Genomic DNA, 24,203 nt, shown 5'->3' on the forward strand with positions numbered 1-24,203 from the left:
TATGATTATTGGTTAATTGATAATTTTAAAAAAAGAAAACTGTTATTTTTGAATTATTATGGATTGATGCGATTTGTTGTGATTACTACAACTGTCGCAATTATTAAATTACTATTTTAATATTATTTTTAGTTTATATTTACTATCAAATTGACGCTAAAATATAAGTGTAATTATTTTTAATTCGATAAGCCATAGTAATTAAAAACAAATATATATATAATAAAAAAGGAAAAAGCAGAAGAATAAAAAAAAAGTGAATAAATGAGTATAAGATGATTTCATTGGGAGGATCCTCTTTATCGAAGGAATTTTTTGATTTGGCAAAATCCATAGGGGATTCCCGTTCTAAGCAGGTAAATGCTGTTCATTAGTATTGCAGATACGATTTATATTAGTAATAGTATTTGTAAAATATTTGGGTATGTGCATGGATTTGTGCCTTACTTTAATGTATTTATTTCACCCCACTATTTTGTATAATTTTTGAAGGAGGAAGATAGGATTATATGCAATGAAATCGTTTTATTGAAATCGAGATTTGCCAATCCCAATGCGACAGTGGTAAGTTCATATATCATCTGATATGCATATATATACAAGTGTTAATGCTTATGCATGATATATCTCATACATTTAAATCATAATTCCATTGCCTTTTTTATTTTTAGAAACAAATAAAGGAATATTTGATTCGTGCAATTTATATAGAAATGCTGGGGCATGATGCATCATTTGCTTATATACATGCTGTTAAATTAGCGCACGAAAAAAATATACTATGTAAGAGAACAGGATATTTATCTTGTAATTTATTTTTAAATAAAGATCATGAACTGATGTTATTGCTAATAAATACAATTCAGAAGGATTTAAAAAGTGATAATCATTTAGAAGTATGGGCAGCATTAAATTGTGTTTGTAAATTATTAAATAATGAAATGATTCCAGCTATATTCCCAATAATAAAGAATTTATTAAATCATAAGAATGAGTTAATAAGAAAAAAAGTATGTATGTTATTACACAAGATATATTTAATTGATCCTACATTAATAAAAGAAATTGATATATATTTAAAAAAATTATTATGTGATGTTGACCCGTCAGTAATGGGAGCATCCTTAAATTTAATATTTGCTATAGCAAACAATGATATGATATATTGTATGGAATTAGTGCCTTATTTAGTTTCAATACTTAAACAAATATGTGAAAACAAATTACCTAAAGATTATGATTATCATAGAATTCCAGCACCATGGATTCAAATAAAAATATTATCTATATTTCGAATATTAGGATTTTCAAATAAGAAATTATCTGAACAAATGTATGAAGTATTACAAAAAACAATGCAAAGAGCCGATTATGGTATAAATGTTGGTTATGCTATTATATATGAATGTGTAAAAACAATAACAACAATATACCCCTCTCACCGTTTGCTAGAATTAGCATCTTTATCAATTTCTCGATTTATATCTTCAGAAAATCATAATTTAAAATATGTAGGAGTTACAGGATTAGCTCTTATTGTTAAGATAAATCCGATGTATGCAACTAAGCATCAATTAGCTGTTGTTGATTGTTTAGAAGATAAGGATGAAACATTAAAAATGAAGACTTTAGATTTATTATATGAAATGACAAATCCATTAAATGTTCAAGTTATTGTAGATAAGTTAATATTTCATGTTGAAAATTCTCAAGATATGCATTTTAAACATGATCTAGCATGTAAAATTATACAGCTAATCGAGAGATATCCTCCTAATGACATTTGGTTTTTAAATAAAATAAATACACTGTTTTTATCAGTTGGCGAATTAATAGATGAAGCATATTCTTATTCTCTTATTAAGCTATTGAAGGATTGTTCTATAGATGCTGACTCGGACGTTAGTGATGATTATTCCCCAATGGATGAAAACAGTCAATCGAACAATGTTAATAAAGAAGAGGAACATTTAAATTCTTCAGAGTTACAAAGTGGTGAAGATTTATTAAAAGATAGTGAAGATGCAGGAAATGATGAAAATGGTGAAAATAATAAAAATAATGTCAGCGAAAAATTAAATAATGAAGAAGATAACGAAGCCGATCTTCCAAATAATACCAACTCATCAAAGAACAATAAACATGAGAAAAAAAAATCAAATGATGATACATTGAATTTAAGAAAATATGCAGTAAATACATATATAAAAATGCTCGAAGAAAATGAAAATATACCATTTGTTTTAATACAGATAATATGTTTTGTATTAGGAGAATACAGTTATTTATGTGATTTAGAAAATTATACAGCTGAAGATATTCTTGATTTATTATGTGAATGTATGGAGAAAAATTTAACAAATCCTGATAGAGTAAAATCATGTATAATAACAGCTATATTTAAATTATGTTGTCATAATAATATAACAGATCATGTTGTAACGAATAAAATAATAGAAAAATACAAAAGCAGCCAAATAACAGATATACAGCAAAAATGTTATGAATATGATTCAATATTAAAGAATCGTGAATTAATTAAAAATGTATTTTCAAAAAATAACAAAACCCAAAATATAGTTATAGATGAAAATTTATCATTTTTAAATCCATTTATAGAAAAACATTTAGAAAGTGGTGGAAAATCATATGTATCAAGAGATTTAAGACAATGTGAAAATACCATTGAAACATCAAAAAGCGCATCTTTGACATTAAATTTTACACCTTATGAATTACCAATAAATAATAATATAAACGCAGATATATATAATCCTTCGAGCCCTAATTTATTATATCAAAAAAATAGAGAATTAAGTTCCTTTTCCAATAGTCAAATAAATGATGATTGTTCTAGTCAAATGGAAAAAGGGAAAAAAATGTTCAAACTTAATGTTGTTGGACCCAAAAAATGGAAAAAAGAGACCACCAAAGTGGAGGAAGTTGAAGCTAATGAAAATAAAAATAATAGCACCAAAAAAAAAAAAAAAAAAAAGAAGGGAAAAAAAAACGTTAGCACATACCCAGGGACTAATAATGGTATTATTAACTATTTAGGAGAAGATAGAAATAAATTAAGTATAGAACAAATGAATAAAAAACAATTTAATAAATTGGATAATATGAATCAAAGCTATACAGGGAGAGAAAGTTATTTTAAAAATCCATACTATGAGGAAAAAAAAATTAAAGAGACTAATGAAGAAAGGGACGATTATAATGAGGATAGTGAAGATGATGACGACGAAGATGAGGATGAAGAGGATAGTGATGATGATAGTTATACAAGTGAAAATAATGAACATGAGAAAAGAATGGATTTTGCGCATGATTATGATACAAATTATGAAAATTTGTATGGTAACAATATTGAAGGTATAAAAAATAATAAATATGGCAACTCTAATTTTAATAAGAAAGGGACTAGTAAAGATGAACAATCAAAATTTCGAAATAATGGGATGGGAGATACATCAAATGAACTATCCGAAAAAGAAAAAATGGCAGCAGCTTTATTTAATGGTTTAATATCAAATAATACATCTGTTTTTGATTCAAAAAATATTTATTCTCAAAATTTTCCAAATAAAAAAAGCTTATCTATGTCAAATAGCAATAGGAACGATTTAAGACATAATAAAGATAGTAGTAATAAAATTAATGTAAAAAATAATACTTATGAAGAAAGTAAAAATACCATAAATCATCCAAATCCGTATGATAATAGAATGACAAATAAAAATGAGGAGCATGATCCTTCAGCTTCCATTATTACCAGAAGCAATTTAAATAATTCCAATAAATTAGGGGAAACTTCAAAAAAAAGATATTCATATGACATGATCGATTTGAATGAAACTCCAGAAAATCGAAGTGTCACATTAGAAAATAATGAAAACAAGGAGAAGGTAAGAATAATAAAAAGGACGCGTAAAATATAACACAAAAAATGATGCAGATATATGTATAACTTTTTATTTGTATACATTTTTCATGTGAATATTTGTTTTTATTCCCGTTTCCAGGATAAGGGCATGTGGAATGATATTACGAATCAGAAAAAGGCCGTGTTTTTAAATAAGTCCAAGTTAAGCATTTTCCAAACAATTAAGAAGTTTGAGGTATAATTTAACTCCTTTTTCATAAATTATTCATTGATTTTTCAAAAAATTGAATAAATTATTTTACAATGTTTATATTCGTAAGATACTAATATATATTATATTTAATTTTACAGACAAATTTGGATTCTAATGTAGTGGATGTTAGCAAAACGGAAGCGTTGGTTTCATGTATGTATAACAACCATAAAATTTTAATAAAAATAAAAATAGAAGACAATAAATTAATTTTTTTAATAAAATCTCATGAGAAAAAGTAAGTCAAAAAGTTGAAACTTAATTATATTGTGATGGTAGAAATAGTATAAAATATCATTTGAATTCATATGGCATATATATTTTTTTATTTTTTTTTCAGTATAATTGATCCTGTTGTCGATATCCTTCGAAATTTGTTCCATTTATAAATTATAGTATATATGATATACTTGATATGTTTAAAAATTGCGAAATTCGCATTTATCTCTTACATTTATGCTTTACTTTTTTTTTTTTGTTAAATTATTTAGAAATAATCGATTATATTTATTTTGTTTTAGTGCAATATATTTTATGCTATCTTTTGTTATAAAACATACTATATTTTTGATACATAAAAATGTGTATCCCCAACTTATGAGAATTATCTAACATGTGTCTATATATATAACAATCAATCTTTAATTAAAGTAAAAGAACAATTATTTTGGTCATATCAATAGATTAATGGGTAGATTAAAAAAAAAAATATTTATAAATTGCTTTTCAATAGTGAAAGCATAATTAGAGAAACTATGCTTTCAGCATATATAATACATAAAAATGTAAACTTTTTTCAGTAAAATTAAAAAGTAAAAAATATTGAAAATAATTTAAAAATATATAGTATTTATATTGTTGTTACGAAGGAAAAGCTTCGAGTTATTTATCCGTACATTAAGACCCATTGAGGCTTGTAAAATAATTTTTTTGTTCTCATGATCCAGTAATTTAAAAAATAAATTTTAATTTTCCGGCACAAAGATAATAAATAAATATGAAAAAGAAGTAATATACATAATAAATTCCAAGAAATGTATTAACATTAATTGTGCGCATTATAATATTTTTTTACTTTTACATATATGATTATAATAGCTCATTTTCTTAACTTTTTAATGGAACTAAAAAATATTTAAGCTACAGGGCTTTTACGGATATATAAAATTGAAAAAAATATTTAAGATAAAATTGGGGGAAAATAAAAAGTATGATTAGTTTAAGTTCGTATAAAATACACATTAGAAACTTATGTATTATATTTTTTTCACTTTAATTTTGCCAAATTCCCATAGTGTAAAATAATAATAATTCAAGCAAAATTATATAAGGATAATACATACTGTAAAATAAATATTTGTAAATTTTCCCAAATTTTAAGATTATGAGCATTTATTACAATTTTAAAAAGATTTAAAAATTTGTAAGAAATATATGTACTTATAAGTAGGCATAATATATATGTACATTTGGTTATATAACATATTTTTCATATTTTGATTTGTATGTATATTTGGTAAGACCTAGATAAAATGATTACTAGTAAAAAGTTTTGGGATGATGAAAAAGATGCCCCTATTTTAAAAAGAAATTCAAATTTTATTAGTAAGGACAATCATGAAGATGCGTGCAAGCGTGCTGGTCAGTTTTATAACATAATGTTAAAATATATAAAAGATGATATAAATGTTGAGGCAAAAAATGAATGTACTGATAAAGAGATATTAAGAATAATAAGATTAGATGCGGAAAGAACATTTACAAATGAAGAGAATAGAACATTATTAATTGAAGTGTTAAAATCCATATATCCAATAGTAAATGATTATCATCAAGGTATGTCATTCGTTTCGTCATTTTTATTACTTTTTTTAAAACCAAAAGAAGTCACAAAAATTGTAATAGGTTTACATAAGCACTATTTACAAGGTTATTTTAAAGCTATGCCCAAAGCTTATGTACGTGATTCAAGAGTTTTTTTAAGCATACTAAATAAATTTCATTCAAATTTATATGAACATATAGAGAAATTAATAACACCTGAAGCTTTTGTTTCGAAATGGTTTATTGGTCTAAATGTGCATGTCCTAACATTTGAATCGCTTATGTTATTTTTTGAAGAATTATTAAAAGAGGGTGAAATATTTTTATTCAAATATAGTATATCATTGTGTAAATCATTAGAAAAAGAAATCATGAAAACAAAAGATGTTTCGAAATTGCTTGCCCTATTAAGATTGGATGCGTCTATCATTCCAAATGACTATAAGCAGTCTAAAAGTGATAAACCAGGTGAATTTTTTATAAACATAATAAAAAATGCTTCAAAAGTTGATATGACTGATATAGATTTAGATAAACTTAGAGATGAAGCATCCGAGCAAATGCGAATAGAAGAAGAGAGGAGAAAAAAATTTGAAATGGAACGTTCTTTAAGTGATGACGAAATTATGTTCTCTGACGAAATAGAAGATGAAGAGAGTGACAAAGATAGCGACAGTGGAAAGAGCAGCAAAAGCAGTGGAAGTGGAAAAAGTAGTAAAAGTAGTAAAAGTAACGAAAGCGGCAAAAGTAGCAAAAATGAAAAAGGCAATGGTAGCGCCGCGAAGGACGATAAAGAAGATAAAATCGAAAAAAGAGAGTGTGATATTTAGTGGTAACAAATGGGAAAAATGAAAGAAAATATTAAGTAATAACAATAATAGGTACAGTATAAAAGTAGGAAATGGGCTTATCAAACTTACATAAACACGTTCGCTATATTAGGGACGAAAATTATACTTAATAATTAATCGTTCAATTTTTTTGAAATTGTAATTTGTATAACACAAATATATATGTGTTCATACAACGGGAATAAGCATATATACATTACATTCCCATATATGGATATATGCCTGTTTGTAAAGACATATATACATGTGTACATTTTGTTTATTGTTTTAATTGCATATAATGATACATGCTTATATTTTTATTTGACATTTATGTATTTTTATTATTTTATATAATTTGATCATGCTTAAAGATTATATTTAAACATATTTTATTGAAACAACATATTTTTTATGTTAATTTTTTAAGATAAAGGGCAAACTATCATTAAATTTAAATTTATAAGTATTTAAAAGGATATGTATTTTAAATGCTTAATAGCACATAGGCACCACATAACTATATAAGGTTATGGAATAACGTTTTTTAGTAGCATTGTTTTTATTAGGCCACCAAGAGCAATAAATATATATCATGTATATATTTTTTTAAGGGCCTATTTTGTGGATTTTTTATTTTTTAATTACTATTTAATATATATAATAAATAGCAAATGTTTATTTTATTAATTGTATTTTTGATCTATACTTTAAAATTCATCTGTTTGGTCGTTGGTTTATAGTAAAATTAAAAAAAATAGTAGTAATAAAATAAATATACGAAAGAACGGTATACATATAGGATATATATATACTCACCACGTACACATACATATCGAGAGATGAATAAAAATAATTATTCTTCTGTTTTTTGTAATCTGGCTTTGGCGTTAATAACGGAAACATTCATTTGTTTTGCTCTTTCAATTATTTCTTTTCTCTTTTTGCTTGAAACATTATGAGCAATTTCAACACAGTATTTGGTGTTATTCATAATTAGAGGTTCCATTTCTTTAACATTTTTTACAATGTATTTATATTTATTATTTGGTAATAAGTGTCGTGTTTTCTTGTTGCTTCCATATCCAATACTTGGCATTAAGTTGGTTCCTTTATATCTCCTTCTTACACGGCAATCAATACCTCTTGGTTTTCTCCATGCGGGCTGTTCGTATATCACAAATAAACAAAATAAAATAAATATATATATTGTAATATGTATATGAATTCATATATACACACATAAATGTAAATGCATATAGTTATTAGTATATTCTAAAACTGAGGCCAACATTGTTATATAGTTGTATAGCGTAGGAAAATACGAATTAGTGTACTTTTAAAAATATAATTTTATATATTTTGTCAAGAATTAAGAAAACCAAGTAATATTCTTTATTTTGGCGATATTACGAGCATATATAGTTACACTATCAGTATGTATATACATATATATTTGTATTTATTTATTTATTTAAAATTTGGAAGCTTACCTTAACACGCATAAACCTATTGGATTGAAATCGAGTAAACTTCTTAGTTCTCTTTTTAATGATTTTTCCAACTTTTTTTGCTGCCATTTTATTCTATGATTATTATAATATGTTTAATATTTGAAAAAAATTATTTTGGTTTTTATTTTAAATAATAAAAAAATTTAATTGTTTTTTTTATTTATATTTTCCCTTATATATTGATATGCTATATATCTCTATATATTTGTTCTTTTTCTTTTATTATTTTTGTGTTTTTATTTTATAATTAATTTCTTTAATTTTTTTTCCTAAAGTTTTTATTTTTATTTTCTTCTACAGGTTGCTAAAAATATGTTTATATTAACATAGATTTATATAAAAAAATTAAGTTCCTAAATTATATGAATTAAAAAAAAATTGTCATTGTATTAGCACTATAGCATACATAATATTATTAAAAAAAAATATATATATATATATGCTTTATGGGTTATTTATTCCATTAGGGGCATAAAAGTATATGCTATTCTTCTTTTGTACATTAATTTGGAAAAGGAACATATATGTTATATATAATTTTATAATAGGCGTAAATCCGAGAATATATTGAAACCTATATAATAATATTTCTCAGCATGTATATTCAATCCCCGATTTTTTTATTTATAAGTACATATGAATATATGATAAAAATACGAGTTTAGGCATTTATTTTTTTATATCATGAAATTTACGTATATATATATTTATGAAATGAGGGTATGTGCTATTATATTTATATTATTATATAAAAAAATAATATAGGAAAGCCCATTTATATATGTAAATATTATGTTAAAAAATAATATTGACGGTACTATAAGGGGTATTTTGGTATATGCTCTTGCTGGAAAAAATATTATATATTTTCCAAAAGGCCATACTATTAATTTTATATACATTAAAACATATATATTTACAATATATATATATTTATATAATGCTTGAATTGGTAAGCATAATTTTTTTCAACCCTGACAAACCCTTTAAAGTGTTATAAAATAAAAATTTCAAAAATAGTGAGGCCTTTAATTAAAAAAAAAAATTAAATGGTTTATAATGAGGCTACTTATTCTAAAACATTATTAAATATAACATATTTATATATAGGGATAGTCATCCTCCAATTAAGGGGAATTATAAAAAAACAAAACATAATAAACAATAAATTTCACATATATATTTTTATGTAAACATTAATTAGTAATGAATTAATTTAATTGATACATAAAAAACAAAAAAATAATCTTAAAAGAAACATATTTTAAGAAAAACAATTGTACTTGTAATCAAGTAGGTATAATTGTATAGACAACGTTTTTTCGATCTTTGAAATACCTTTTTTTGTCATAAAAATTTATTAAACTGTGGATATATCGATATAGTATAATATATAATTCAGTTAATTTATTAAAAAGTTATGAATTTAGGAAATTTGAAAATTTATAAGTTAATATTCGGTTAATTTTATTTTCCCTTTTGTACTTTGCACCCATTTAATCGTTTTTTTTAAGCTTTATGAGGAATGAACAAAATGTTTTTAAACATTGATTCTCCGCTTAAAACGATTAATCCAACATTTCCTAGATTATTATTTATTGTAGACTCATTAATTTGTGTTTTAAAAACATTTTCATCATTTAACATAATATTTATATTTGATCCGTTATATAATAATACTAGATTATACCAAGTGTCTTGATTGATTGGTATATGTGTTGTTGTATTTAATTGATATGGAATTCCTTTTGAGATTTTTAAAAGATACAATTTTCCTGTTTTATCTGAAATATCTAATATAACTGATAAGAAATTATCTGATGATAAAACTCTAAAAACGATTCCTGATTTTGAAAATGGTTTTAAAGAAATAGATGAACTAAATGTATATGACATTATATTAGTACATATCCTATCTTTTTTAAAAAGCATAATAGATGGTATAACCAAGTTATCTTCGGTATTTTTTTGGGCACCATATAAATAATTTTCTTCATTTTTTAATTTTTTATTACATTCTTCATTTGCACTTTGATTATACTCATTGCTTTTCAAATTATCGCAGTTGGCAATGTTTGTGTAATTACTTTTATTTTGGTTTGAACCAAAAAATGGAATTAAGTCAAAATTTTTCTGAACCCTCCAAAAAGACTGCAAAGGTATAATCCAATTATATTCGAGTGGAGCATTGAAATTTTCCTGATATGGTCTACATGAGTTTGCTAAGGGCTCGTTGCTACTAGGTTCATTGATATTTATTTGATCATTATTAAAATTATGACTAATCACATTAATGTCACTAATTTTTGGGCCATTTATTTCGTCTATGGTTGTCCTACCTTTTAACTTCTTTTTTTGTAAACCATGTTCCATATTTACATTATGTTCCTGATCGTATGCATTTTCCTTATAGTACTTAGCTTGGTCTAAAGAGCCTATAACTAATTTATCTATAAATATTTTTTCTTTTGAATTATTTATTCCAAAACCTAATAATCCGTAAAGATTATTTTCCGATTTATATCCAGCTCCAAATATTTTATTTATGTATGCTCTAACATTTTTGTTACCAAATTCGATAAATATTTTCGTCCAGTTTCCTAATTGTCTAAATGAGTTATTAATTTTTTGATAATTTATTTTTTCACTTTGAACACCATTTATTAGTTCAATAAAATACATTTCATTTTTGTTAATAACAAAATTGGCATAATTATTAAAATCTTTATATTTAAAAATAATTCCAAAATTCCCTTCGTATGGTATTTTTACATCTAAAGATATAAATCCTCTAGACAATTTAATATATTTATAAAGTACATAAGATGCATATATATGGTGGTTTGATTTTGCAATACTATCGTTAGTTATAGATGAGAAATAGTTTCCATCTGTGTATTTTTCGATTCTCCAATTTGATGGCATATTTTCATTATTCACTTCATTAGTGGTGTAATTTTTTTCAGCATCATTATTATCCATTATATAATAATTATCATTAACATTTTCAGAATCATATATTTCTTCAAACGTTTTAACTGTCATGGTTTTGATATTTTTTAAAGATTTTTGTAAGCTTTCTATGATATATTTTTTTTTTGCCGTAATAATATCAAATTTTTTGATTAATGTAAAATTGTCTGCTTGCACTTGTTTAAGAAAAGAATCATAATTATTTTGTTCTATTCTTATATCCTTTAGTATTTTATGGAAATTATTTATATTGTTTTTTTTATTAAATAAGTTAGAAAATATATTTTGATTGTTTTTTTGCAAAACTTTAAATTGGTCTTTATTGTAATTTTGCTCAAATGTTTTGATTTCATTTTCCAAATTTGTGTTTGTGTCTGAACTGGGGCTTATTATATTAGTTTCGTTCTCTTTCGTTTTGTTCTGAATTGGTATTTCTTTCCCATTTTCAGAGGGTATAAATTTATTTTCTTTTTTATAATTTTCGGTGTTATACCAATTGTGCATATTATACAACTGATTTTGTAAAGCGGCATGATTTTTATTAACCAAAACAACTGGAGGTATTTTGAATGTATGTGAATTTAATTGGATAAAAGTAGGAGATGTTTTATTTAGGCCATTATTTTTTTGTAATGATATAGGTTGATTTCTATTATAATAAGTAGTTGGATAATTGCATATGGATCCATTTGGTTTTGTTAAATAATAGGAGTCCTTATTTTTGTTATCCGTTATAATAGCTTTAACACCATTTCTAGTAATATCAGTTGTAGTACTAAAGGACTGAGTAATATTTGTAAGTTTTGTTATTTCGATCAAACCTCCTAAATTTGTAATGATACCAGAATGTATAGCAGATTTACATATTGGTGAATGTGGGGCATAAATATAAGAACCAAAGATGTCATTTTTTTGATTAAAACAATTTGGTAAGCATCGTGCAACTATGGTTTGATTATTATCGAGAGTAATGTTTTCAAACGTATAATCACATGATAATAATAAAGAAGGATAATCCATAACAGTATTTATCTTTCCATATTTAATATATAATTGAATATTTTTACAAACTTTTCGTGTCCATCCGGGGAAATTTATAGGGATATTTGAATTTTTTTCATCAGTGTTATTGGTACTATATTTATCAAACAATGCAAATGTGTCTATTACTATACTCGTTTGTTCATTTTTTAGATCAGATGATTTTATTCTTTTTACTACAAATGAACCAGACTTAAATTCATAACCATTTTTGATATTATTATCACAATTTATATCTATATCTGAAATATACCTTTTTGATAAATCTCTTTTTGTTAATAGAGAATGTTTATCATCTGTTACAATTCCTTTATAACCTAAATAAATATCTTTATTCGAATTAAAATTTGTAAAAAAATCATCCATATCAACTAATTTTATGTCTGTTATTCCTTTAAATGAATTATCATATGTATCGTTTGGTAACAATATACCACAGTCTTCATAATTTCCTGACTCGTTTTGTATGCTCTTTACTATAATTTTTACGATTCCTTCCGTTTCATTGGATAAAAAGTTTGATTGTACAGCGGATTCGCATATTTTTGCCTTCAGATTTAGGCACCTTCCATTTTTGTCTGCCTGTTCAGGATTTTCAGTATCACTTTTGGTAGAATATAAAGAATTTTGATCAGTTTTATCACTTGCTAAACATCCAAATGGACATAAGAAATGAAATGGCTGATTTTTAATCGGTATACTTTCAAATGTTGTTGAACAATATATTTTTTTTTGATATGGTTTATAGCAATTTTTTTCAAATATTGTCATGTAAAAATATAACGAATTTATGATTTGTTCAGGAATATTTTTACTACTCCAAAATAAGGAAAAGGATATATTTTTTTGCTCAGAACTATTGTTATATGCTTTTTCTTCTCTAGTAGATGCTATCTCAATGTATAATGGCAGTAAGATGTTTCCTGGTAGATATAAAACCTCGCTAGTAATAGTTTCGTTATGTTGTGCATTCTGCATGTATAATATATTATTACCATTTAATTTAACTATTAAATTTCCTGTAACATTTTTTGCCACGAATGTATAATAATTATTCTTTGGTATACTGAGAAAAGTGTGTATTATAATTTTTACATTTTTATTTTCAATTCCTAATTCATTTAAAATTGCTTGATCAAGCTCTAATTTATCTAATGGTACTTGTAGTAAGCTTTTAGTATTATCTATATCATTCATATCGTATATATACATTAATGCGCCATTCCCATAATTATTTAAAGGAGATGTTATGTTTATTAATGATTTTATATCATTTATCAAATTTATTATTTTTTCTTTTTCATTTTTCATTTCTTTTTCTGTATTTAATATGTTGTCTATTTTATTTTTTATTTGATCATAATCATCAATTATTGTATCATATTTGTTTACACTTGTATTTGTATTCACATTTATTAATTTATTATGTGTATATCTTATTTTCATTAAGTTTAATTCATCTAAGGAAAATGGCACTATTTCAAATTCCTTAGTAGACAATGGATTACATTTAAATGAAAATATTTTATTTCCAGCTAGCTGTGCACAATCATCGGTTTCGTTTTTTAGTTTCTTTTCATGATCTATATTCCATAGTTCTGATTTTTCATCATTATTAGGGGAGCATATTGAAACTACTAAAAAATTTTTGTGGGTTTTTAAGCATAATCCGTTTTTGGTTCTCAATTTTCCTTCAGGGGAAAGGAACCAAGATATTTTTCTCTAAAAAAGGAAAAAAAAATTGACTGTTTTTGAATATTTGCTCAAATTGTTATTTTTTTTATTTTCAAGAATAGAAAGAAAATATAGCAATAATATTATTTGTAGATGAACTAACAAGCCATCAATTTGAAAAACATGAAAAATTATTTATTTTTTCTATCGTTTATAATTCGTCTATTTAAGTTAATAAGAAAACAAAATATCGGCGACTTATAGCATTTGATGAAAGTGTGTAATTTTAATTTGAATTATTTTAACATATTTACAAACACAAATACGAAAAGAAACGGATATATATATGTTAGGGGAACATATAACATATTTTATTTACCTCATTTTCATGCGCTATTTTATCGCATTCATCTAAAGCTATGTCGAATTTGGTATTATCTATAGCATTTTCAGGATATAAACAATAGGATCCTTTATGTTTTAAAAATATTTCTTTGAATGTGTAATCATTGGTGCTACATTCACACATATATGCGAAAACAAAAAAACATATTGTTAAAAAAAAATAAGTGCTCATATTGTGTGTAAACGCTTTTCTTTGTTCTTTTTAAAATTATATCAAAAAGATAATTAAATTAACAATATTAATAAGAATGTTAATTCATAATTAATTAAAATTATCCAATCAAAAAAAAGTCCCAGAACAAAATGAGGATGAACAAAAAGTTTAGAAGCCAAAGATAAATAAATATAAGTATAGAGATAAAACAAAGACAAACTAAATAAATATAAGACAATGTTTTATTTTAGATTTATTTATGTCTTATAATATGTAGAAGTTATTTTATATACAACAGGATATAATATTTAAACATAAAAAAAATTAAATTTCTTTACCGAAATATATGTTATTATAGAGAAGAATGCCCATGTTACCATGTGTATCTACACAATTTTATTTTTATATATTATTAAATATTATTATAGATGCAGGAGAGGGAAACTAAAATTGTAATAATAATAAAAAATAGTAAAATAAAATCATGTTTAAAAAATTGATATAGACAGATATGTTGTCGTAATGCCAAAAGAAATATATGCAACATCTTTTCCGATTTTATAAATTATATTCTCACAAAGAGTATGCGTAAATAATTCCATGAGCACGATAAAATATACCATATATTTTTTTTATTTTATGAATTTTCATTTTCTCTGATACCTTATATATGTTTATACATTTCCTAAAATTATTAAACTAATAAAATTTATTTTTTTTAATATTCCAACAGAAATAAATATACAGTTTTAAATGAATATTTGTGAAATACATTGTCGTGGAATTAGCAACGAATACATAATATATACATATGCGCAAACTAATAAATAAATATTATATGGTCACACATGTATATATGTAGAAATAAACATTGTAATATAGTAGCATTGTAAATAAATATAGAGAAAAAAATATTTTTATGGATTAAAAATTTTTATTTGTTTATATATTTAATTTTTTTTTAATTGAAAATTGTTGCATTACAAAAAAAAAAAGGAAGAAAAAAAAAAAATAAAAATATGTAATATATAAATATATAATAATTATGGATATGCCTATGTTTTTATGAATTTAATATATTATAGCTTATGTTGCTATAACAATTTGCACATGCATATATATATTTGTTTTATGATGTTTTGTATAGGTATGTGTGTATAATAATTATTGTCTAGTTTGTAATTCAGAGATTACAAAATAAAATGCACATATACATATATGTGCTTCCTTAGACATCTAATATATTTTTTTAATTTGATCACCATTATAATGATAAGAAATTAATTTAATAATCTGCTTCATATCCTTCATCTTCTCCTTCGCCATCATTTGTTTCGATGCCGACTTCTTCATAATCCTTTTCTAAAGCAGCTAAATCTTCTCTAGCTTCACTGAATTCTCCTTCTTCCATACCCTCACCAACATACCAGTGAACAAAGGCTCTCTTTGCATACATTAAATCAAATTTTTGATCCATTCTTGAAAATACTTCAGCAATAGCAGTTGAGTTAGAGATCATACAAACAGCTCTCATAACTTTTGCTAAGTCTCCACCTGGTACTACTGTTGGAGGTTGATAATTAATACCACATTTAAATCCAGTTGGGCACCAATCAACAAATTGAATAGTTCTTTTTGTTTTTATAGTGGCAACTGCAGCATTTACATCCTTAGGTACTACGTCTCCTCTATACATTAAACAGCAAGCCATATATTTCCCGTGCCTAGGGTCACATTTTGCCATCATATTTGCTGGTTCAAATGCTGAGTTTGTAATTTCTGATACAGACAATTGTTCATGATATGCTTTTTCAGCACTAACTACAGGGGCATATGATGATAACATAAAATGAATACGTGGGTATGGTACTAAATTAGTTTGAAATTCAGTAACATCAACATTTAAGGCACCATCAAAACGTAATGAAGCTGTTAAAGATGATATAACTTGTGCAATCAATCTATTTAAATTTGTATAAGTAGGTCTTTCTATGTCTAAATTTTTTTTGCATATATCATAAATAGCTTCATTATCTAACATAATAGCTACATCTGTGTGTTCTAATAATGAATGGGTTGATAAAACTGAATTATATGGTTCAACTACAGCAGTTGAAACTTGTGGTGATGGCCAGCAGCAAAAATTTAACTTTGATTTTTTTCCATAATCAACTGACAACCTTTCTAACATTAAACATCCAAACCCACTTCCAGTACCCCCTCCAACAGCACTAAACATCAAAAATCCTTGTAATCCTGTGCAATTATCAGCTAATTTTCGAATTCGATCCAAACACACATCTATGACTTCTTTACCAATTGTATAGTGGCCTCTTGCAAAATTATTTGCTGCGTCTTCCTTTCCGGATATTAACTGCTCAGGGTGAAATAACTGACGGTATGTGCCTGTTCTTACTTCATCTACAACAGTTGGTTCTAAGTCAACAAAAACACAACGTGGGACCTGTTAAAATTTGATCAAATATATATATGTGTATAATGTATTTATAAAATTGGCTAATGAGGCACCCGCATGCATGTGCTATTAAATAATTCGTGAAAAACAAAAAAACAACTTAAACGCACGTATTTGAAGCATTTGCTCGAAATAGTAATTAAAGCAAAACCATGAACAAAATAATAATCATAAAATATAAAAAGATTCATCATTTATTGTAAAAGAAGTTTGCATTGTTTTTGATTCATTGAAATGAATATAATTCGTATTTCCTTACATGTTTGCCGGCGCCGGTTTCTGAAAAAAAGGTATTAAAAGCATCGTCATTTGCTCTACCAGCCTGGTCAGAAGGCATTTGACCATCGGGCTGTATACCATGTTCTAAACAAAATAGCTCCCTAAAGAAAAATTAAATACAATTTTATAAATACATATATAATAGCAAAAATAGCAAGGGCAATAATAATGAGTTACAAAAAATGTTTACAAGTATACAACAATGTAGTAACATATTTATTCAGAAATGTTCTCTATAAATATAAGGTATATTGATAAGAAATTTTGCATATTCAGCATAGCAATAATAGCAACATCAAAATAGTAAATACATGGGGAAGTGTGTAGATTATAGGCTTTTACACAGTATAAAATAAAATGAATATAAGCATGGTTTAGATTTAATCGTAACATCGTCGTCTCATGTCAGTGAAAAATATCATACAACATAAAATAAAAAATATGCATATAAAGCAATGTGGAAACGAAAAATATTAAAAAGGAAATATACAAGAGTATTATAATATCTTTAATTACCAGCATGCGTTTCCAACTTGAATACCAGCCTGTCCTACATGTATACTTATTACTTCTCTCATTTTTACTTGTATATTATAAAATAAACAATTGTTTTTAAAATATAGTAAAAATTAAATATAAAAGAGTAAATAAAATATGTAGTAATATGTTAATTAATGGTATTATATCTATTTTTTATATGTGTATATATATTTACTTATGTTTTGTTCTAATTTTTGTATTTTGTAATATTTTTTAATTCGGGCAAAATTTATTAATTACTTGTAAAAAATTGCTATGGATACTTAAAACATTAAGGTTGAGAGCTCACACATACATATAAAACAATATAATACTCTCAATTTCATTTATTTAAATAGTGTATGTAAAATCAAAATAACAATATTTTTTGAAGTAAAAAAAGAAAAAAAAATTCACAAATATGCTAATGCTAATATTTTATGCAATATATTTTTTTTCATATACTTTTATCGCGCTGAAAATAAATATATATACTGTGTTTTCCTTTAAATGAATTGCAAATACACTATAAAATTATGTTGGTTTTTACACGCATATTTGGTGTAAATTATACTATATTTTTTTCTTATATATACAAAAAAAAAATTCTGTCAGGATATAAGCTAAGTGGTGCACTTATAAGAATTTTTTTATTTATTAAGAGTATTCAGACAAGCAATCCTATATGTATAAATTCTGTATATCATAAGTATGTATAATTAGCATATGCTGTGATAACAAAAAAATATGCTTGTATTTATATATTCTTATTAGTATTTGTCATTATCATTACCTTTAATTTTTTTATAATGACGCGTTAAATTGTTTATGCATGAATATTTATAAAATAAAACATATATTTTGGCTTTTGAAAATAAGTGGAAAACTGAAAACATTAAATATGCAAATAATGTTTTGTATATTTTTATTTGTTCATTGTTTTTAAGAATAAGGCTAAGAAATGTTGCAATGTGTGTTATATGTTTATTCTAGTAAGCGATACATATGTAAATATAATTTTTTCCACATATGCAAAATAAATAAAGTCTTTCATATTGTCTCATTAAAAGCTTATAGAAAATAATTTTATTTAAAAAAACTTACACACACAAAAATGCTATTATGTGTGTGAATTCATTGACTTTTATTATAAGCGCCTCAAGAAAAAATATATAGAGTGCAATTTATGTTCTGCATTTAGGCCTTTTCAAAGTTTATAATATTAGTTGTATTATTTTATCTATATGTATATATTTACATATTTTTTTATATAATTGCGTTTTTTTTTGTTTCATTATTTTCCTTTAATTCCATATGTATATCTTTTTGGTATTTATATACCTTACTCATATGACTTAAATATTAATCCTAAATGAATTTTTAATATGATATGTAAAATATTTATAAAATAATTCTTAAATTTTTTAGTACTTATTTTGTTTTAAGTACAAGTTTCAATGATTGTAAAAAAGATTACAAAGTATGTTATAATTTCTCAGTACGTATTTTTTAGACAAATCATTTTCATATGCAATAAAAAAATAAAAAACGAACTAATATACATTTCTTTCATATGTATTTATTTATGGGCATGCATAAACATAATTGCGTATATTGTCGTTCTATATGTATGCGGAATCAAATTAAAATGTTTTTAAAATGAGGATATAGAAATTCACAACAAAATGAATATACACATGTTTTAAAAAAATTCATAATACAAATTTTCATTTGTAAACTATAACAATTATATGAAAAATAAAAAATATACAAAGACAATTAAGAAACATAAAACTATTTAAGTTAAAAAAATTTATTTCATTTTCTCTCTGGCTCTACATATGCCTGTGTTCTATATCAAAAAGGGCAATAAAGGGGGATATATATAATTATTGATATATTAGTAAGCAATCTTTATAAGCATTTATATTTGTACACATGCAAATAAATATAAAATTAATACCTTTGTTTTATTCCTATAATTTCATTTTTCAAGGAAAGGTTATATGTTTGCAATTGTTTGTATTTGAGACCTAGACCATGAATAATATCGCTTAACAATTTTTGTTCATCCTTAGTCATATCTATTTGCATTTTCCTGAAAATATTCATAAAACAAGGAGTTTAATTATTTATGTGTGTGTGGTTCATTTATAAAATAAAAAGCATGCATATTATGTTTAGTTATTTCATATGTCATACAATGCATCCTTGTAATATTCAATTTCCTTTTCTCTAATTTGTAATTGCTCCTTAAAAATTTGAAGAGCCTAATTAAAAGTAAAAAGTAAAGTGTAATTTGAATATGATGAAAATATGGAAAGAATTTGTATTTTTTAAAGTTGGATGCTAATTTATGGTAATGTGATTAAAGAGACAATTTTATCATATATTTGCTCTTAATGATCATGTGTAAATATATGTGAATACCGAATTGAATTCCTTGCTTAATTTATTCTTTGTGGTTTCTTCAATAAATCCAGCATTTTTCTTTTCCATGAGTAATTCGGCTTCCAATTTTATTACTTTGTCCTATATTAATTCGAAACAATAAAATAAAATGATATAGATATGCTATATATGAATGAATAATAAGAATAGAAAAAAATATTAAAATTCTCTTACATTTATGATAGTATCTACATTTCCTTTCATAGATGATAATTGTGCCACCATTTTTTCATTAGCCTACATATTAAAAATATACATATGTATATATAAAGATATTACACATATATTTGCAATAAAAGCAATGAGCAATATTTTAAATTCGGATTTATTATTTATATATAAATAGACAACTATGTAATATATATGTAATAACCTCTTTGAGTTCATTTATTTCTTTTTGTTTCTGTTCTATGTTTTTTTTCATTTGTTCGATTTCATTGGGTATTTCGACTTTTGCTTCTTTGCTTTCCTTTTCCCTATTTTCAATATCCTTTTGTTTTGTCTCTACTTCCTTTTGTTTTGTCTCTACTTCCTTTTGTTTTGTCTCTACTTCTTTTTGTATTGACTCTACTTCCTTTTGTTTCGATTCAACTTCCTTTTGTTTCGATTCAACTTCCTTTTGTTTCGATTCAACTTCCTTTTGTTTTGATTCAACTTCCTTTTGTTTTAATTCAACTTCTTTTTTCTTATTCTCTACTTCTTTATTTTTTTCTTCATATTCTTTTTTTATATGTTCGGTTTCTTTGTGTTTTTCGTCCAATTCCTTTTGTTTGTTATTTATATCTCTTTGTTTGTCTTCTAAATCCTTTTGCTTTTCTTTTAGTTCCTTTTCTTTATTTTCTATGTGTTTTTTTTTCTCTTCTATCTCTTTTAAGTATAACTAAAAATGGAAAAGCAAAATAAAATAATGTAACATAACAATATTAATATGCTCTATATTATTGGCCAAAGGTTTATATATTTTGTTTCTTACATTATTATTTTCTGGTAGTTTTTTATCAGATTCCGAGTTGTTTTTCATCATTTCTTCGGTTTTATTCTTCAATTCTTCATTTATTTTTTTCAAATTACCAATCTCTTTTTCAAACTTCAAAAATGAATAAATAAAATAACATACACATATGTATATATATTATGTATCTATTGGTAGATGGCACAAATGCAATAAAAATTTTGCTTGAATATTACCTCTTTTACTTTGTTTAATTCTTCATTTTTTTTTAAATCAATTTCATTTTTTAAATTTTCATTTTCCTTTTTAAGTCTTAATAATTCTTCAGTTTGATCTACATTGCTTAGTCCGCTAAATAATGGGTGAATAAACAAAAAAATAAAATATAAAATTAACAATTTAAGACACATAAAATGATAAGGTTGTATGATATATATACATATGAATTTTTTACATGTTGAACTTATTAAGATTTTGCTCCTTTCTAATTAAATCGTAAGCTTTTGTTTTTTCCTCCCTGAGTAGTTAAAAGTAGAAATATATAATTTTAATGCATATATATTCGTTCATTATTGGTTTTATTATGATAATTTTTAATTTTTTTGTATTACAAATCGTTTTTCAATTGTTGCATGGTTTTATTTTTTTCTCCAATGACTTGTTGAAGTTTTTCATATTCATTTTTTGTCTTTTCCAATTCTACAGATAGGTCTAATAAATATGGATATAAATAATGTATGTATTGATTATATTATGTAATGTTAAAATGAATAATAAATATAAACGAAATGGAAAAATGATGATAAAAAAAACTAACCTGAGCATTTATCCTTATACATCTTCGTGCTATTTAGCTCTGTTTTTAATTTCTGAATTTCATTTTCCATATCAATAGCTTTCTTAGTATTGTCCTATGAATAAATTAATGAAAGATGTATTTTTAAATTTAGAATATATGCATGTATAAAAAGAATTTTATATTCCTTGGCTTTTAAAATTACCTTAAGTCTATCTTCTAATTCTTTATTTATATTTTGAACTGTTATTAAACTGTCTATTTTTTCTTTGTATTTATTAATTTTATTTTGTAAATTATCTATGTTTGAATTTTCTTGTTTAAGTATGTTTTGCTCATCTTCGAGTTCTTTTATTTTATTTTTTAAATTATTTTCTATATTATTTTTATCTTTGGTTTGCTTTTCTAGGTTGCTTTGCAATTCATTAATTTTTTTTTCATGTTCTTCTATTTGAGCAATATATTGAATTTTGGCCTTTTCGTTAACAGTATTAATTTGTTTTTGTAAACTATTAATTTTTTCTTTTGTTTCTTCAACAATTTTGTTTTTTTCTGTTATTGAATTGGTTAGATTTTCATTTTCGATTTCCAAATATTTCACTTTTTCTTTCAATTGCTTTATTTCATTCTTCATAGATTCATTTACGTTCTGTATATTAAAACATATGAATGCGAAAATTATTTATTGGAATACTTTGGATATATATTTTTCTTTTATTTAACGCACGAACATATTTGCAAAATATAATATTTTATAATTTTATTACCGTAATATCTATATAGGGTGGTTATGTGAAATGGTGGGATTGTTATTGGAAATAATTTCATTAAAAGAAAAAAATTGAATACAAATTAGTTTTATATATAATTAAATGAGTCAGCATGTATGTCTTATCGAGTTTATACACATCATAAATAATTTAAAATTATAAATTTGTTTTGTATTTTATATACCTTTATTGGAACTATTTTGTGGAGATAGTTTTGCTTCTTTGGGTGTACTTTCCTGAAAAAATATAAATAAAATAGGAGAAAATCAGATATAAACGAACGGATTAAAAGGTCTTAATAAGTTGTAGAATATAAATAACATCGAAAAGCATGCAAATGAATAATACCGTTTTATCCAAAACTTCGACAATGTTGTGTATATATTTTTGTGTTTCATGACTGAGAGATAGAATGCTATTTATATGTTTTTGCTTTTCATCTGATACTAGGGCTGCTAATATGACTAAACTGTAAATGTCAATGAACTACGAAAAAAAAAATATATATATTATGAAAAGGTTGTCTTTATTTTATTGAATATATATGTTGCAAGTGTCTATACGCTACTAATGAAAATTTTGTCATGAATATATGCATCAAAATTTGTTTACATCATTTATTGTCAATCCTAGTAAATTTCCTAAAATTTTTTTTATAATTATTTCGAATTTGCCTTCATGGTATTCATTAAGATATTTGAGTATGCATTCGTAGGCGTCCTTTGAGAAAATAAAAAATAAAATAAAAAAATGAAACAAAAATGGAATAATGCAAATATATTTGATAAATATCTAAACTATATATGTGGGTGCATATGCTTATATTTTTTATTTATTTTGTGCTATTTAATAAAGTGGGTGTAATTAAGATGTGCTTGATGAACAAAAGTATCATACAAGTTCATTTTTTGATTGTAATAAAACGTATTCGTGTAGATGCCACTTACCACCTCCGAATCAAATTGGGCAGGATGAATAGATATGTCAAACCATGATGGATATATTTCATTCATACATAACCATATAGAATAGCATGAATATATATTTACACATGAGTTATTTTCCTTATGTGTTTTATTTATTTGTTTAAGTGCTGACTCGTCAACTATCAATTCAATATTTTTTGCGAAATAAAAAGTTTGGATAAAATCCTTTATGTAATTTATATTTTTCTCAGCATCTTTCATTTTGACAAAGTGAATTTATTAAAAAATTGGTAATGTATTTATTTATTGGGGGGCATGGGTATATAATGAAAAAAAATATATATATCTCATTAGAAAGTGAAAAAAATTAGGTACACATAATTTGCAATTCTATTATTTTCCCATAAAATGTGTTAAAATCGTTGTTTGGTTATTTTGGTACAAAAAAAAAATATATATATAATTAAAATTAAGTAAATT

The 24,203-nt window shown here is 24.2% G+C and overlaps 6 protein-coding genes across 6 annotated transcripts; 2 read left to right on the forward strand and 4 right to left on the reverse strand.

Annotated features, from left to right (window-relative positions):
• Window positions 1-275: 275 nt before the first annotated feature.
• Window positions 276-4,528, forward strand: PCHAS_0418200 (AP-4 complex subunit epsilon, putative; the record flags this gene model as incomplete). Its single annotated transcript, XM_016800048.1, has 6 exons — window positions 276-356; window positions 493-564; window positions 672-3,908; window positions 4,026-4,121; window positions 4,238-4,377; window positions 4,480-4,528. 6 exons carry the CDS (start codon window positions 276-278, stop codon window positions 4,526-4,528), a joined length of 3,675 nt encoding a protein of 1,224 aa, XP_016653339.1.
• A 1,143-nt stretch (window positions 4,529-5,671) lies between these two features.
• Window positions 5,672-6,793, forward strand: PCHAS_0418300 (GTPase-activating protein, putative; the record flags this gene model as incomplete). The annotated part of the gene is made up of 1 exon (XM_738431.2): window positions 5,672-6,793. The coding sequence occupies one exon, from the start codon at window positions 5,672-5,674 to the stop codon at window positions 6,791-6,793; it is 1,122 nt and encodes a 373-aa protein (XP_743524.2).
• Window positions 6,794-7,649: 856 nt separating this feature from the next.
• Window positions 7,650-8,373, reverse strand: PCHAS_0418400 (60S ribosomal protein L32, putative; the record flags this gene model as incomplete). Its single annotated transcript, XM_738432.1, has 2 exons — window positions 7,650-7,958; window positions 8,287-8,373. 2 exons carry the CDS (start codon window positions 8,371-8,373, stop codon window positions 7,650-7,652), a joined length of 396 nt encoding a protein of 131 aa, XP_743525.1.
• A 1,443-nt stretch (window positions 8,374-9,816) lies between these two features.
• Window positions 9,817-14,572, reverse strand: PCHAS_0418500 (LCCL domain-containing protein; the record flags this gene model as incomplete). Its single annotated transcript, XM_735759.2, has 2 exons — window positions 9,817-14,043; window positions 14,375-14,572. 2 exons carry the CDS (start codon window positions 14,570-14,572, stop codon window positions 9,817-9,819), a joined length of 4,425 nt encoding a protein of 1,474 aa, XP_740852.2.
• A 1,267-nt stretch (window positions 14,573-15,839) lies between these two features.
• On the reverse strand, window positions 15,840-17,887 carry PCHAS_0418600 (alpha tubulin 1, putative; the record flags this gene model as incomplete). The annotated part of the gene is made up of 3 exons (XM_016800049.1): window positions 15,840-17,018; window positions 17,290-17,410; window positions 17,826-17,887. 3 exons carry the CDS (start codon window positions 17,885-17,887, stop codon window positions 15,840-15,842), a joined length of 1,362 nt encoding a protein of 453 aa, XP_016653340.1.
• Window positions 17,888-19,646: 1,759 nt separating this feature from the next.
• Window positions 19,647-23,984, reverse strand: PCHAS_0418700 (conserved protein, unknown function; the record flags this gene model as incomplete). The annotated part of the gene is made up of 17 exons (XM_016800050.1): window positions 19,647-19,680; window positions 19,792-19,926; window positions 20,031-20,098; window positions 20,259-20,360; window positions 20,454-20,516; window positions 20,653-21,159; window positions 21,253-21,366; window positions 21,468-21,582; window positions 21,686-21,748; window positions 21,843-21,942; window positions 22,049-22,142; window positions 22,233-22,676; window positions 22,795-22,802; window positions 22,982-23,033; window positions 23,146-23,283; window positions 23,410-23,517; window positions 23,745-23,984. 17 exons carry the CDS (start codon window positions 23,982-23,984, stop codon window positions 19,647-19,649), a joined length of 2,385 nt encoding a protein of 794 aa, XP_016653341.1.
• Between the last annotated feature and the right edge of the window lie 219 nt (window positions 23,985-24,203).

The sequence above is a fragment of the Plasmodium chabaudi genome, assembly GCF_900002335.3.
Source record: "Plasmodium chabaudi chabaudi strain AS genome assembly, chromosome: 4".
NCBI lineage: Eukaryota > Apicomplexa > Aconoidasida > Haemosporida > Plasmodiidae > Plasmodium > Plasmodium chabaudi.